Source organism: Caloenas nicobarica, chromosome 3 (genome assembly GCF_036013445.1).
Source record: "Caloenas nicobarica isolate bCalNic1 chromosome 3, bCalNic1.hap1, whole genome shotgun sequence".
NCBI lineage: Eukaryota > Metazoa > Chordata > Aves > Columbiformes > Columbidae > Caloenas > Caloenas nicobarica.
Window position 1 is genome coordinate 6,220,191 of NC_088247.1, and position 17,885 is coordinate 6,238,075.

At 37.1% G+C, this 17,885-nt stretch overlaps 2 protein-coding genes across 2 annotated transcripts in view; one reads left to right on the top strand and one right to left on the bottom strand.

Annotated features, from left to right (window-relative positions):
• SUPT3H (SPT3 homolog, SAGA and STAGA complex component) overlaps positions 1-17,864 on the bottom strand; it is a 280,232-nt gene extending 262,368 nt beyond the window's left edge. The window contains 3 exon segments of the mRNA XM_065630707.1: positions 7,535-7,629; positions 17,486-17,698; positions 17,700-17,864. Of these exon segments, the coding sequence (XP_065486779.1) occupies positions 7,535-7,629; positions 17,486-17,698; positions 17,700-17,864 (473 nt within the window).
• The window catches only part of RUNX2 (RUNX family transcription factor 2), a 153,082-nt gene that overhangs the window by 25,601 nt on the left and 109,596 nt on the right, over positions 1-17,885 (top strand). The gene's annotated exons all lie outside the window — the stretch shown is intronic.

Below are 17,885 nucleotides of genomic sequence, written 5' to 3' on the forward strand. Positions count from 1 at the left end.
TTTAAAAGTTACCTCATTAAAGCATATAATAAGGCTCTTTAGGTTAAATATTCAACAATAAATTATGTCTCACAAACAACATAAAATGTACATTGTGTAAGGGTTTTTTTTAGTTATCATGTAATCTGAATGACTCAAAGTACTTCAATTATGATTATTCTGATATTCAAAACTGGATTAACACACCAACACAAGACAATCTAGCAAAGCACAGCCGTATGAATCATATTTCTTCAGCAGTGAGCAACAAGTTCCCTGAAGTTTCTAACTGATAAGAAAACACTATTTTAGCATACATAAGCACAGTTATTATCAAATAAAATTTGCATTTCTGTATTTGGAAATAAATTTAACATCTGATAGTAGAAGAAATCAGTGGGATCTTCCAGGGCATTCAGTGCTGAACAAATGGTAATCCAACTCAAGTCAGCAGGGGTTATCCAAATACATCAGTGGGAGAAAAGATTAGTTCAGAGATCATACTTTTGATAATTTATTTCGCATTCAAAAATTCAGAATGCTGTTCCCCAAGGTATTGTCATCTGAGATTGGATGAGAAATCTTAAATAAGTAGAAGAATCCCTAAAAATAACTTGTCTGTTGTCACCTTGTCAATCAAATAATAAAAAGAGCAGAGTTTATAAGATCACATTGTATGGAGGAAAGAAAAAATAAACATTCATACCATGCAATGTCTATGAGTTTAAAATAAAATTATGCTCAATCTAGACACTTCATGAATGACCAGAGGTCTAGAACCACTCTCTACTGGCCAGTTTGTACTGGCAAATATTATTGAAAACATTACAATGGAAATGACCATGAAAATTGGCCAAAGCACACAGTGAAGCCCCAGTGCATAAGAAATTATTACTGAAAGAGCACCCCAGTGGAAAGCCACCATGGTCAGCAAGACAGTTACTATTCTCCATAACGTTTCCTTTTATGTTCCCAGAAGTGTTTTGATGCAAAAGCCCAAAAGGAAATAAAAAGAAGACACGTAGCGTTGTATTAAGCTCAACAGGCAATTCTTCCATTTGCTGTAGTTTCTTACACTCTATATTTACACATCAACACAAACAATATTTTCTACACCTTTTCTGTGGGCAATTCGTGCAGCACAATCAGTAGCATTAGAAAGACCAAAAATATCAGGTTAATCTTAGTAAGATGAAATAACACTGGGGTAGGCGAGTTAGGCTTTGTGGTACTATTTTTCTTGACTAAGATGAAACATGCACCACACCGCAGTAGAACTGCCAGTCACTAGTTAACAGCTTTACAAATTTTTAAAGGTATTTTCTCTTAGTTTTGGTAGTTTATTAGTCTGTTTTAACAAGCAGCGAGAGAGAAAATGAAAAAAGGGGGGAAATGGCAAGACAGAGGAAATGAGCTTTTTATCCTCTATTGGGTCTGAATAACCAACTGTAATTGTGATGCTTGTAAGCTGAAAATTAACCAAGGCAAGAATACAACTACGATTCTGAGTTTTCCTTACAGCACTGGAAGTTCTCCACTAGCAGCAATGCTATCGATTCCCCAAGTCGGTCAAAACAAGTTTCTAACTTCATTTTTCAACTATATAATAGGCATTTATAAAAAGAACATAAGCAAATACAAGTGCTTTTCCCCATGCTCTGATAACTTTGACCTGAAACTAAAAGCTTTTTCAAATTTGCCTTTTATCATAAACTACTGAAAGAAACTTTTTCGTCCCCAGAATTACCTTAGAGAGTTACAAGCATTTGAAAAAGAAATTTTAAACAAATGGAATGCAAGTTACTCTTAAATCTATTGTTGATCCGTACCCTTCTACACAGAAATGTTTAAGATGTTGCTATAGCATTCTCTATCCTTATAGCTAAGTACACATATGTATATATAGAAAAACATGACTGAATTACGACTTCTTCACGTGATGTGGCCTTCATTAAATTTAGGACAGACCTTATCTGAGGTTTTTTAGCCACTGAAAGTATTCAGACAGGAATTTCATCTCTGAAATGATTCTTCATCACTTTCCCAAACTGGGTTCTTCTTATAACTGAAGTTCTTGTCCTACATTCAGCATACCTGTGCTCAATATTAATTGCTTATTCTGCCACTGTTTCCTGGAGAAAGAGACACTGAACAAACAGAACTGTCAGTAGATTGGTGATGGAACATATATAATCTTAATGAAATACGTTAATTCAACAGAATGAAACAGCCAGCGTGCTAGCAAAACTGAAGTCCTTTGCTTAGTTTTTCCTCACTTGATTCTTGTAACAAATAGATGAACGCACAAAATGCACGTACACACCAATCCATAAAAATGGATAAGGGCGGGAGAAAAAGCTTGAGAAAGCTTTATACTTAGGTAATAGGGACCACGTAAATGCCCCAAGAGTTGGGCAGACATGACCAAGGACTCTTAATGACAGAGGTTTAAGAACTACACCCAATTCTTACCAAGTCTCTGCCATAATTTACTACTTATTAAAAAATTAGGTTATAAGTGATATATTTAGAAATAAAAAGGGTATAGGAAGTTTTTATTAAGATCTCTACTGCACACTAACACAACATTGGAGTATATTAGAGACAGGTATACGCTACAAGCTGGAGAAAGTTGAGATAAGAACTGGACACTCTTTCACTGTCTGGAAGAAGCAGTTGATTAGTAGCAATACTAAATTTGATGTGACTGTGTTAATGTAGTATACCATGACCAAGGATTCTGCATGTTGAGGCACAAAAAATTCCAGTAGACAAAAAAACCCCCATACTCTTCAATAAGGAAGTTTAACTAGTACTTTATACAATATAATTCAAAGATTTCTCATCAATTTGGAGCCAAATCCTACAAATTTTTAGCTGTCATAAAATTATTGAAACATGGAAAGCTGAACACTGGATCACCTGCAGGATCAAGTTGTTGAGTGTAGAAAACTGACGTCTAAATATATGTTTGCCATTGGAAAATTTTACGTGATTTTTAGAAGTATTCTATTGATAACTTAAACTGATCTTGAGTATGGCCTCCGTTCCCTCTGTGTATGATTTTTCAGAGGAAAAAAAAAAACTCACACTGAATCAATAAAAACAGCTTCTCGATTAACTTCAGATCACAGTAATTAGTATGTTTGTAAATAGTTAAAATAGCTTAGAAAAATCAAGGTATTTTACTGAGGGGAAAAAACCTCCCTCTCATCCACAAACTGTTCAACACAAATGTGTAGAACATCAGTTTCCAGAAATTCACTCTGTAAGTAATGCTTATAGCACAAAATAGATGATCTCAACCAAATTATGAATTTTAACAGCTACTGTGAAATCACCATGGTTGTGAATCTACTGGGCAGAGCTGTAATTTAAGTGCAGCAGTTGGTTTTGAAACAGGTTATAGATCAGCCATACGAATCTATGTAAAACAAAACTCAGCGAAATGCACCAGAAGTGCTGAAAACTTTTAAGTTATTAACACCTACTGCTGGAAGTTCTATGGTAACATAATAAAACATCCAAGTACAAATAAAGGATGAGGGAGCCAGAGCTAAATCTACATAGCATTATGTTCTTTATAAGATAAATATCAAATAATTCCAAGGTTTTAACAATTAAAACCCAAACATATCCGTATAAAAGGTAGCACACTGTTAACTGATGCATTTGGGTGGTGTGTGACAGTCTGATACTTTTATTTATTTATTATATATTCCTCCTAAGGTAATCAGCATATTAAATACTATCACCAGTTATACTTGATACTATTTACGCAGGCGTTAGACATCATATAGAACAGACTTTTTTTTCTAGCAAACACAAATATTTCTTCAAATGCACATAAACATTTTAAATATTCTTAATGGAAAAACAATAATTTTATTAGTAAAAAATATATATGTATACTACGAAAAACTTTTATACATTTTAAGACAGCTTTTCTGCAATATTTTATGATTTCTTTTCAAGACTCCTATACATTTCCTGCCTTCTCAAATAAATCAGAAAAATATTTGTGAGCTTATCATAAAGACACAATTCTACAAAAGGATTCAGCTCATTCCCTGACTCTGTGGTTCAAAAACAGGTGTCACCTACATAACATACAAATAACCTCCTCACTTTATTACAAATACATTTAAGCATTCCGGGGAATCAAACCCTGACTCAATACTTAAGTGCTGTAAATTATAAACTAATCAAATATCCCACCTTCAGACTGTGAGGCACTGGTATGCACAGACTTCCAGACCTTATTACTGGCTTGTAACAGGATTTGATATTCTACTTCAAAAACATGGTTTCTCTACATTCCTTCTGTCCTTTATGACCCTAAAATCCAACAGCCCATTTTTTAACACCAGCACAAACTACCAAATGCATTCTGCATTAGCACCCAATGTCCCTGTATGACTTATTTCTCACAAGTTTATCCTCTTGCTGCACACATTTTTTTATTGAGAAAGGCAGGACAAGTTGCAGTTACTCTTCCCATTACTCTACATGGATGACAATAGGTGAAACAGGTGATCCTACTCAACTTCACAATTACAAACTATGCATAGTCAGTCTCAATTTACTTTTCTTTATGAAAGTTGTTACCTTTTTTGCACTGTAATACGCCACTGTTTCCCAGGATCTTAAGATGTCGGGATGGATTTGTTGTGAATTGCCAAAATGGGAGAATCTGTATCTTCCTAAATTATGTAGTTTATAAAAAAATGTCAGCTTCTGTCAGAGCCTGAAAAGTTAAAGTGGCAACTTCATTTTGCAGTCCTGGCCAAAAGAAACAGCTGTCATTTTTTCTCCACATGCTTCATCCCTGACACTTTATCACTTCAAAAGTCTCCCTTTCTTCCAGCAAACAATAAAAATGTGACTTTCAATGTGCTCGTTACATTCAAGGAATTTCTTCAATTCCTAGTAGTTTAATAAAACTGAAAACTGTTACTGTAAAGCACAGATCTGTTTGCATAGCTTTCAAAGTATAACCCGTTCTGAAGCAAAACGAAAACGTCTATTTCTTCCATTTGTATGGCCAACAATAACTTCTACGTTCTGACAGAATCATGCGTATACTGGCAGGGAGGGTAGTTTCAAAACACTTTATCAGGAAGTCCACAATTAAATAAAATGCAGGCTCCCCAGATACTGATCCGCATTGATGCACAGGCTTGTTTGACCCCAAACTTCATGGCTGTTCTTTTGGTTTTTAAACACACGCTCGTTTTCGCCACCAAGAACAACACTTATATTTCCAGTGTAGATGACTGTAATAGATGTGAACAATAACTGAACCAAATTCCCTTGAAGGAAAGAACTACCATTTTTCTATCTGAAAAAAGAACCCAGTATAGCAAACCCCTGGGTTTGTAACAAAGTACTTGAGAAGATTCTATGCACGGGAAACAGTTCACTATCTCATTTCTATTATACTGAAAAATACACCAGTGGAATGCATCCTATGCTCCACTTAACAGCAATCTAGTAGTCTCTTAAGGGTGTTTAACTGAAAACAAATTGCATCTTCTACTTTCAAACAGGGAACTTTGTAGAATTTAGCAGAGGCAAGTAATCCCCTTCACATTTACTGCCCATGTAACAATTTAAATCAGAAGCTGTTACATGACAGTGAAGGTCAATCTATGACACGTGACAGAACAAGCAAAACAGCATTATTCTCACCACCATTAATCTGTGTAAAATCCCATATCTCCTAATACTAAAAAATATTTCCATTACGTCAAATGCAGTTTTTATGTAGGTAAATATTTATTGTCTGCGGAGGCTTGAGATACTTTTAACTTCTTTATGGCAATTGAGGGCAACAAGCAAAAAAAAAAATATTTACATCTCTTTAGACCTATTCCTAAAAATATAAATAAAAACCAAAGCTTTAACGTCCTTCCTATCCTAATCTTCAGCTCTGAAGTGATGGAAAGGGGAAAGAAAGGAGTGGAACATTTCAGATAAAATTATCTAAAAATTTTAACTCACACAAAGTAATACATTAAAAGCCACATGCAAACAAATTATTAGATATTCAAAGATTACTGACCTAGAGTAAAATGACCAAAACAATAGTATCATGGTGACAACAGGGATGCAGCCATAGTTTTAATAAATAACATTTCCCTGTCATTAAATCGTAACCACCCATCTATGGGTCAGAAGGCAGATGCTGTAACTGTTTTGATTTATACCCAAAAAAAAAAAAAAAAAAAAGAGTAAAAAGAAGCTTTCAAATACTGAGTGTTTTAAATGATTTGCCAAAGTAGAGATCAGTAGCCCAAAATTAATTCCCTGTTAAGTTCATCCTACTTTACCTCATCCGATCTTCAACATCATCTTGGACAGTCCTCCAAGAGCTAAGACTTTAATGAAAAGAGCCAATAATTACCACTATCTTCTGAAACCACAGATTTATGTCTCAGTACTCTGGGACTAGCTTTCTTCGTTTCATTTTCAACTCTTGACAAATGAACAGAAGGAAAAATCCTTTAAGACAATTTTGCGAGATTTCATAAAGCAAAGCTCCCTTTCATGTGCAGCTGACCTCAGCAACTGGCAAACATGCACTCTCTCCCTCCTGTAAGTAACATTCATAGTCATATATTTTTTAAAAATATACAAATCAGACATGAGCCACTAGAGCCAAGCCCTCCATCTGCAGCCTTAAAGGTCTGATATCTTTTAGCTCTGGGTTGAAATATTCTTTATAGGGTTTGATAAATCAGGAGCACGAATCCATGTGGAAACAAGCTCATTATTTCCTCCCCTCACCCATCCCAACTGTTCTGTGTCTTGGATACATATAGAAAGGTGAAAAAAATGCTGTATAATGGCAGGTCAAACTTTTTGATGAATATGTTGCTTTCCACCAAATGAAAATTTGCAGTCAGCCCAGTCCAGTCAAGATAAAGACAACTCTTAGACAAGGAATTCTTCTGATTATGCAAATATCTTTAAGACAGACAAAACCCACCTGTTTAAATAACGTCCAACATTATAGAACTTGTAAACTACAAAATCGTATAATATCACAGCTTGGGACTGGGTTTCTAAGAGTCCACTGTTAATTTACAGCAACAAATAACTTGTCCTTTTAACAACTTTACTTCCTGTCTCTCAAAACCCAGTTATTTACAACTGTTCCACATCACAATTTCATCAGCAATATTATGATCTCAGCAGTCAAACTCTCTGTATTGGCACTGAAAGATGTTAATACAGAATATTTATTAAGATAAGTATATATGACAACAGGAAGCTTGGCTTTCTTTGATGGACTAAGAAATACAGGTCTCTAATGACTTCTAAAGTAATATTAAAAATACATGTCTTTACTCAGCAGGACTTCCCTTTCAATATAGGATGTGTTTTTTTATTTATCCAAGTCACCCCACATATCACAAGTAAAATACTAACAGATCCATCACTAATACCTGCTCTTCTTCCCACCATCACCCTTATACACACATTCTAAGAAACCAGCTAAAAGGTGCACACAAAATATTGATATCACCAGATATTTTGACTGATGACTTACATCATACTTTGCAACTCAGGCGTAAAGCTTGTCGATTTTCTTCCGCCACTTGAAGAAGCAATCGTTGACATCGGGCTGGCCACAGTGCTGCTCATCTGAGTAAACAAAGAAAGAACAGCACTTAAAATACTTTCATTTTAAAGAGAGCGTATTATGTTCCACATTAGATAGTCAAAAGGGAAGAAAAGCTTTTGGGGATAGATTTGAATGCAAAGACTCTGCATGCAAAAAGAAGCCTGAGATATTGTAGAGATCTAAGAGACTAGATGTTTACCGTAACCAAAGTACTGAAAATGTGTGATATTTTTTAAAATATCATCCCATCAACCCATTTAGAGGTACTTGAGGTGCACCAATGGATAAGCATTAAGATAAAAACACTGTTATTCTGGAACACAAGGTAGTCATCAGCACCAGGATCCTGCAACCTGAAACAGTCTCTTATTTTCCTACAATATCCTAAGCACGAGTAACTCACATCCATCCCCACTCCACTGAGACTAAGAGAAGTAAAATCCAATCTCAGAAAAAGCCACATAAAACTTGATGAACGCTGAAAGCACAAGCTGCATTTCTAAAACACCAGCTTTATGGACACATATTAGTTAAGTCTTTAAACCAGAAATGTGTTAGCAAGAGTGGGACTTGAACATCACCGTAATACTTCTATGACTAAAGGTACTAGTTTTATACCAAAATATTTTACAGCTTTTCTACACAAATTTCTCATTTAAAAACCTGCAAACCAAAACCAGGACAATTCTACTCTTGTACTGTGAAGTACTGCCACATCTACATTTTCTTCTTTAATAACAGGAAGGTCAAATGCCTTTAAATAATCTCATTTTTTTAATAACTGAATTTACTAAAACACTGACAAATCAAAATTTATCTCATTATGAAAAACTCTATAAATATAGAATAGAGAGTTTCATTTTTCTGTTCAAGAATTATTTTAACAGAGAACTGCACACACTGTGTAAGTCTCCTGATAAACAGAATATATTCACACCGCATTTCTTCCTCTTCTAGGTTGCTACACACTAGTAACAGTTGAGTTGTGCTGCTCATTTCTTGTACTATTAGTAGTACCAGTAGTAACAACAATGAAACCACATGTTAATGTAGTTTGCTTTGCTGTAAGACCTCTAAAAAGATCCTACCTTTCTCCAATGTAAAAATTTAAGGTTAAAATAGGTTTCTTTTCTAAAAACCAATCTAAAAGCACATGACCAGATTTACAATAAATGCCATTAAAAGCATTGCAATCAATCACAAGTATTATGCTTTGGTTTAAGAAAACTTACAATACTGTAGACACAAAACACAAGATACTTTCAAAAAGTAACAAACAAATTAGTGTTCTGAAAAGCTAATAGCATAACAGCATAAGGATGAACAACAAAAATAGAAAGTTTCTGCATTTAGATAAGTTTCCTTTTTTATTAATGCTTTCAAACAGATTTTCACAGGCTTCTGTTCATCTTCAAGCAGATTCTAATTGAGGTCCCCATCCTGCAAGCACTTATGCACATGTGTAACTTTAATCACAAATCTACTCCCACTGAAGTCTGATTTTAATCACAGGAGCAGTTACACACCAGGCTTAAGTGTTAGCGGGATCCTGCCATAATCAGCAGTTACCAGAGAGTCATAGAATCTTAACAGTCAAATTAGTGAGGTTTAAAATAATATATATATAAAAAACATCTATAACATGAAGGAAGGTGACAGAGTATTTCCAGAAAAACTCCATGTACACGCAGAACAGAGTGAAGAAGCTGCTGCAACGGTATCCAAGAACAGCACAAAGATTTGGAAATTTATATGTATTTTATTGTGTATTATCTGGTTGGGACTATGATTCACTTTAGTAGCTATATATTTATATCCAATACCACAGTATCAATATTCCTAAATATAAATTAATATCCTGCAAATTCTGTATGCTACCGAGACCCTAGAGCAAGTAATCGGGGGAGTGCCTGAGTTAATACTTTATAAAACAGCTGTAGAAAAAAAACCTGAAACATACCAATCATATGTGCCTTCAAGTTTAAAAACTGAATAACATACAAAGACTTAAGGGGTTTTTAAGTTCAATATTCCTAAAAAACCGAACTACATCATTTAAAGCATATGACTATTTTCTTCAAACATCCAGGGCATGCACTTTGCTTTATCCATGAAGTTCCGCTCCACTAATTTATGATGCATTTTGCCAAAATTCCCAAGAAAACATGGGACACAATTCCACGGCTGCCTCCTCACAGCGTAACATTTGTGATTTGTGCGTGTCCTATTTTGGAGTAAATACTTTTTAAGGTTCCTGCCCTCCAAGTGGACAAGAACAGTTAATTAAAAAAACTTGAAGCGTCGTACAGCTGTGTAAGTATCAGGTTGGAGAGCTGAAAGCTTATCAGCTACCGCTTCACCAAAAACTCGGTCTTCCTATTGCAACCAAATGATTTAACTTTCAAATCAAGCAGGTGTACATGGCATTTTCTTGACATAAAAAACCAACAGCTTGTCAGGCTTCATCAGACCCTTTCCAATAATTACTTCCACAGCCCACTTTTTGTTTGATGGTTTAGATAATTAACTTCTTTACACATCAAAGTCCCATCGTCCGTATGTTCTATTTCCTTTCTTCCGGACATTAAAAAAAAAAAAAATCATTCAAAAGCAGAAGCACTCTCAAATCAATTTTCTTCAATAAGTACAGCTAACGTGGAACTGAAAAGCCTACTGTAATCTTCAATGGGTCAATACAGTGTATTTGTTTTAGCTCTGAACTGAAATGCAGCTGTTTGCCATATCCTACAAAATGAATTCAGATGTTCGGATTAGGTCACAGATTATTTCAACATGCCATATTTTCATCATGAACTCTAGCAAGAAGATAACTGCTGATTAACACTATTTGCACTAGTAATTATGAGTTCCTATCCAAATAAGTCCAGCTTTTACAAATTCTTTTCCCGTAAAATGTTGCAATCAAATGTATAGTAAAACATACACATTAAAAGTATATATAAACATTAATATAAATATTTAAAAGCATCTACTGTAATCTAAATGTCTTTTACATTTAGGAGTCATAACAGAAAACTGTATTTGTTCCATATGAATCAGAAGAACAAAAGACTTTTCAGTTGAGGGAAACAAATTCAAAGTCATTTCTCACCAAGTTTAGGCCCATCCTTCTCATCAAGGTGAAATACCTGGGCAGATTTTCATTTCATAGCCATCCTCTGTATCTATATCCACTCTGGAATTACCAAGCAATACTGACTCACACTGATAGTTGTCCACACAACTAACCACCTGTATAATCCATCTATAATATTTATTTAAGATCCAGTTGAGAGACACCTAAGAATTAAAAAATCTACTCCTCCTAAAACTTGAATTTAACATACAGGCTATACGTCTAACCCGTAACTGCCGAGCACCAAATCTCTGAGCTATTTCATATCATTTGGGACATACATAAGCAGTCTTAATATATGTATATATACACAGTCAACAACTCCGTCTTTTGAAATACTGCTCAAGTACTTTCAGCAACCACCATCGCCAAAATATCACATGAGGATCTAAGGTGTATCCAGTCACTACAGCACAGTCCTCCCAACATTTCCGTTCAATAGCTGATCTAAATTGAATGAGGAAGAACAAATATCTATATTACTGCAGCTCTGACTTCACACACACACACACACACAAAAAATCACATAAGTTTAAACTGGGCCAGTTTAAAACAAAAGTGGCTTTGCACAGATTTTATCTGATGTTTCTGTTATAGGGCAAAAAGGTGCAGAATTACAAGGAAAAAAAGCAGTGTCCCTGCACAGATTTTTACATCAAGTAACACATTAGAGTAGAATTTAGTGTTGTGACTTAATGCATCAAACATACATCTAATGAGGTTACTGCATCAGTTCTCATGCCTTTCATAAATACATTTTGCATATAACCTGAAACCATGCAAAAATTTAAAGACTGACATATTTCCATTTATATAAACCCAAACAAAACAGGAAGGAAACACAAGCCAAGGTGACTATGAATTAACACGAAATTAAAATCAATGCTTTTGTTTCCACATCCTCTACTTCAGAGTAATTAGATTAACTAGTCTGTTACCACTGAGTATTTTACTGCATCATGGCATCACCAGTAGACAAGAGAGTCTCAGATACATTCTTCTAGGATTGGAGATGTAAGAGCTTAATTAACTACAGGAAATAACGTGGTTTTGTTTTGTAAAAGAAGTTCACTAACAAAAATCAAACCATAAACCCTGTCAAACACATGCAAGGCTGGTTTTCTAAGTGTATGCTCAAAATTATTGGAAAAAAAAAAAATCCCAATAACCCATAACCAAATACTGGACAGCATGTATTGTTTTGCTGATTACCCATTCTCCCAGTAGTATGGAACACCTGAAAATTAAGTATTAAGTCCTTAAGTTCTCGTGAGCTGTTCAAGCAGGCTGGAACTAGAAACACGCTAAAGGCAAGAGACAAGCACTACACATGGATGACCTGTATTTTACAACAAATTAACGATTCAAAATGTATAATGAAACTCCTTTATCATCTCTAACTCGTGCAGGGCCAAAACAATCATCTTGTTGTATAGCAATTAAAAAAAGGCTTTGCTTATAGGCAATAAGATGAATAACTTCTGTATTCCCTAAACATTGGCCTCTTAAAAGCCAAACAGCCAAAGCAAAGGCACAAACTTTCAAGTGGCAGCCAGAGTGAACGCAGAATCAGAAAGGATCTGTGGGCAGGCAGTGACACATCTGCATCAGGTCTGCATGCAATAATATTGTTCAAAGCTAGGAATGCAATCTCAGCTTTTTTTTTTTTCATTTTTTTAATTAATTAACAAAGTATCACAAAGTGGAAAGCATGCTCTACTCATGCCAAGCATAACACATTACATCTGCTACTGCTGCTTCCATTTATTACCTGATAGACCAGATGCTTGTAATGGTTGTATTTTAAAGTGAATGCCAGAAAGAAATATCCATCTCATAGTTGTCAATGTGCAGCCCGGCTTTCACCACCCAGACAAATAAGCATCTCAAGTTTGACTGTGACACTATTTTTTGGAACAAAATATGCTTGGAAAGCCCACACGAATACAACGAAAACAACTGAACATCATCTCCCCCTTTCCATTTATAAGGCAGTTCAGTCATTTAGAAGTTACAGAAGAAACATGCATGTCCGATAACAAAGGGTAAAACAAAAATTTCAAGTACATATGGGCATAGATGTTGGTCCAAAGAATAAAATGCATCTTATCTTTAAAACTGTCCTATTCCACATCCCTGGAGATAAAATAATCCTAAATGTCCATTTCTGCATCTCATAATAAAGTATCTTTGTGCATTAATTTTACCAAAGGCCCTAAATGACAGCAGTAAACAAGCAGAACTCTCTCTCACTGACTTTGCAGGGAAAGAAAAGTCACTAACCAACTACAGACTAAACCCTAATCTTCTGACTATTCTGCGTAACAACCGCTGTATTTTACTTAAAATCACGTCCTCATATTTTAAGCTGTTATTTGTCCATCCATGAGTTAGACTGACAGTTACTTAAGTCTCTTCTCAAACAGACCACAGAATGGTCTGGACTACTGAAAGAATATTAATACACAGATGTAACTATTTTAAGATTGAGAAACATACAGCATAATCTTGTATGAGAGGTACCCTCCACATCTGGAGATGTTTACAAACACTTCCCATAGTTTCTAACTGGAGTCTAATCAGAGCTCTGTCCTTCCCCAGCAGTGAGTGGTTTATTTATTTTTAACCAAGACAGCAGGGAAAATGAATCTAATGTATATGCCCACCTCCCTCTGAAATGAACTTGCAGCACTTTCTGCAGAACTCCATGTCACATTTGGCACTTAATGGCACTGCAAATTAAGTACCAATTATTTTTTTGTCTTCCTTCCTAAAAATGCTTTAACAAAACAGTGTAAAGACCAGACAACCTGTAACTAACAGCAAAGTTCCCATAGCTTCCAGAATCTGGCTCCTGTAACCATAATTTTATTTGGATCAGCAATTTTTTTTTTCCAAATGCATTGTTTTAGCAGCATTCTGAATCTTCCATACCAATTATTCAATAATTGTATAGACACGCAATTTCACGACCATGACCTTCCTCTGGTAACCACCGACAATTTTCAGTGAAGGAAATATAAGGTACGCTTGCAAGTCTAGTGATAAAAACCAGCTTTAAGCCATTAGGAACTTACATACTCCAGTACACAAAATGAACAGATCCCAACGTGTAATTTACTCAGTATTTTGCTTTTTCTGAAAAGTAAAATATTTCTATATGAATGTGCAGATGTCAGGTTAGTTCCGCCAATACGCTTTACTGCTCATTTGCCAACAAGTAAACCTGTTAGCCATCATCTACCTTTAGTTCCAGCTAAAGTAACTTAAAATTTAAGGTTTTGCTAATGCACTTGGGTTCTCTGTAAAGCACAACAACCAAGTTTACCCCCTTCTTACCACTGGCTTTAAACTATACTTTCCTGGGTATAATTTCTCTCTCTAGACCTGCACCTGCCTTCACCTGTTCAACTCCTTTCAAGGTGGCATTGTTTTCCCAACCTGTCACACTGATTGCATCGCTCCTCCTCCTTTCACGTCACCCTGAGCTCTGTTTAGTTCACTATTCAAAATACAATTAATTTCATAATATAGTTCCACCTTGACCTTAATTGAATATTCTAGCATATCAGGAATTTCATACTTGGCCTCATTGCTCCCCTCAAGTTAGGGCATCAATGTATGTATGAAAAATTCCTAATTAAGAATGACTAGCCAAACACATAGCTGAGATTATAAGAATTTTTTCCAGTTCTTATTTTTGAATTCTTCCTCTCTGAAATTACTGCTTGCCACCATAAGTCTAAATTCTCTAAAGCAGAAAACGTTTTCCTCCATTATTGCTTATTTGCACCAACGCCGAGCACGAGGAAAACTACAGGAAGAACAGCCATGGCTTTAATATTAATTATAACCATGAAAATTCGTTCTTAAGTAGTACGTCTAACAGCAAGTCAGTAGCTTTTGGGATACCAACCCCTTTCAGAGATCTCATGGTCACAGATGATGTGCAACAGGTTTCTGCTAAAATGTATTCTCGTCTACTTGGAAATATACATTTTTTTCTTTGCTACTTAAGCACATGATTTTTAAAAGCACTTAACACTGGAGAGCTGTATTGATAATTCTTATGATTTACCCGAGAGATGGTAGCAAGAGTTAAGCCGATAGCAAGGTGCTTCAAATCACCTCTTTCATACAAGCTCTTGGCCTCATTTTGCCATTACTGCTACTTCTTCTATGACAGTTTAAGAAGCTGTGTGAACTAGAAACTTTGCAGTTGACTCTGTCAATGTCTGATTGTAATCAAACGTAATACTTCAAACGTATGCAAAATACAGGGGCAGAGAAAAGCCAGAGACTATTTATAAATATAAATTCATTCTGCTTTAGCTTGCGAATTAATACGCACTAAGATTACTTCAAATGAATAATGATTACACGTAGCGCTACAAATGCCAAGTACCTGAAACACAGATTACAGACGTAATCAGTATCATTTTCAGTACCTTTGACATGCAGTTTTCTGATCAGCTCCAGATAAGCCCATATCTGAGTCACTACTGCCTTGTTCCATGAGAATACAGGCCTAACTAGTTCCCTTTTCTTTACATACTTCGTATACCTATACATCTGAATATTTCACAATAGCAACAAGAGCATCAACTCAATTAGTTTCTATGGTATAATTAAGCTGCTTGGCTTTGGCCTCGTGCCTTAAAAAAACCCTTGCAACAATGACCTAGAAAGACATTGTCTAGTTGGTCTCGCTGCTTGAGGGCATCACATCAGAACAGCAATAACAACGCCAATAATGTTCAGCGTTGCTATAGACTATTATATGTAATTCTTAAAACATGGGTAGCTTACTAAATTATAGCTTGCTTATGCTGACAAGTTACTAATTGACTAATCAGATTTCAGACAGCTCCATTCTATGTTATTCAGAATTGAGCCCAAGAGACTAATTTAGTTGGTTATGACACTCAGAGGCTTAGCAAATAACCTAAAGGCTACTGAATCCTGTTGAACCTTAAGCAGTGATTCCAAATCCATACATTTGAAAATTACAAGTAAAATGCCAGTAAAGCATAGAAGGATTTGTTGGTTACTCCTCAGAGACATGACACTGAGTCTTTCCTTAGGCCTTTTTAGCATGTTCTGGTTAGACCTCAAGCTTTTCTTCAGAATCATCATGGCTAAGAATTTCTTTATCTAAGCAAAACCTAACATTTTCACACTTCCATAAGACTCACAGAGATGGAGCTTTAGGAAGACATGAATAAATACTGTTACAGTTGGAAACGCTACTTTTAACATCAGCATTCCCAACTACACAGCAACAATACGCAGGACAAAAAGGAGTCAAAATTAAAATAAAACCTTATTTCTGGATTAGTAACATGCAGATATGAGTCTGTGCAGAGTCAGAAAGACTGACACTGCCTTCCATGCCACTTGGATCTAGCCAACAATGAAGAAACGTATGCAGAAAAGGCGAAAGGGAGGACGCACGACACCCTGCCAATTCAGCACTGTACAGGGTGCAGCCTTAAACCAAAGGGAAACAGAGGCCTGTACCAAGAAAGAACACGTTAGATCGAAGCCTCCAAAAGAAAATTTAAGCACATTGCCAACACGACTGCAAACCTTGAAACAGATTCACTTAGGAAATCAAATGTCTCACAATAAGTAATTAATACTAACGCCGAACAGCAGACTTGGTTGTCCGCAACATCAGGTTCTTACCTCCCCATCACATACACAGTAATGAATATTTCGCATGTGTACTGGGCTTTGCATTTGTAGACTGCAGAGCATTCATTTGTATAATTTCTAGAAACTTACAAGCAGTTGATCTGTACATGAGATGTATAAAAACACAGTGAGTGGCAAAACCACTACACAGAGGAGTATTCTTCTAGACCAGCTGTTATTCCTGTGGTTTTACCATTCGCCAGTAATTTCTGTACGGATTAACAATTTCTATAAGGAATATTACAGGATTATATTATTAATAAATCACCGCACTTGTTTGTGCAAAATAAATCAGATCCACTTCCTCCAGAGAAACTTACAAACTATTGCTATTTCACAGCATCAGAGCAACAAGAAGAAATTAACAATACCCAGCAGTACCAGGCATATGGCAGGCAAAAGCCTGGCCTAACTCACATAGTTCTAAGTCTGCAATTAAAAGTTTTAGAAACGCTTTCAAGGTCAGCTGCCAGACAACAAAACAAACAGGGGAGGGTCCAGCACATGTAACACCGCAGGCCACGAGAAAACCAAGGGCGAAACGTGGCAGGAGCTGTTTGCTGTGACCTCCCAGCCGCGATCAACCCCAAATCCCATGGTTAGGGGGCTGCAGAGCTGGGGGGCGAGCTGGCAGACGGGAACCCGACAGCATCCCTGCCTGCGGCTGAAGGCACCCAGCGCCTTGGCTTTGATAGCGAAGCGAATGGCTTTATGTGCGACGCCTCTTTACACGGTCACCAGCCACGTACCCCCCGCGCAGGTTACGCTCCACACGCTGCCGCTCACACCTGGGCCAGCACCACCTACAAAAACGCAAAACCGCGGATATAGATGGAATTAGCAGCAGATCCACCCCCCCACACACACAAGCCCCCACACAGGCAACCCCCGCCCGCCCTGCAGCGCAGGTTATCGCTGACTGGAACCCGCCAGGTTAATATTTAAGGCCCTTAGAAAAAGAGCAGCCCCCGCCAAGTTAGTTATAACAGCGACACATTGTCTTAATTGCGGTGCCCTCGCTGGTGACTCACTCAAAGGCTCACCCCCGGGGCCGGGTGGAGGAGGCGGCTGAGATGTGCAGGGAAAGGAGGAAGGAAGGGAGGGAGGAAGGAGCAGCCTGGCTCGCTGGTGCCCGCTCCCCCCACCCCGTGTGCGGTTATCCCGGAGGGGAAAGCGAGGGGCAGCAACTGAACCTCGTCCCTTCCCCTCCACGCGTTGCTTGGACCGAGGCACGAAATGAAGAGGAGCAAAAAAAAAAAACGGCGTTTTTCTCTTTGCTCTCCCCCCCCCCCCACCGCCGCCAACCGCCTCCGCCACGGCCGCTGAGGCGCACACGCTTGTGGGGGGGTGGAACATGGCGCCGCCCGCGGGGGGAGGAACCGGTTCCGCCACACACGGGCCGCGGCGCGTCGCCGCCTCCATCTGCTGTGTGGCGGCCGCTGC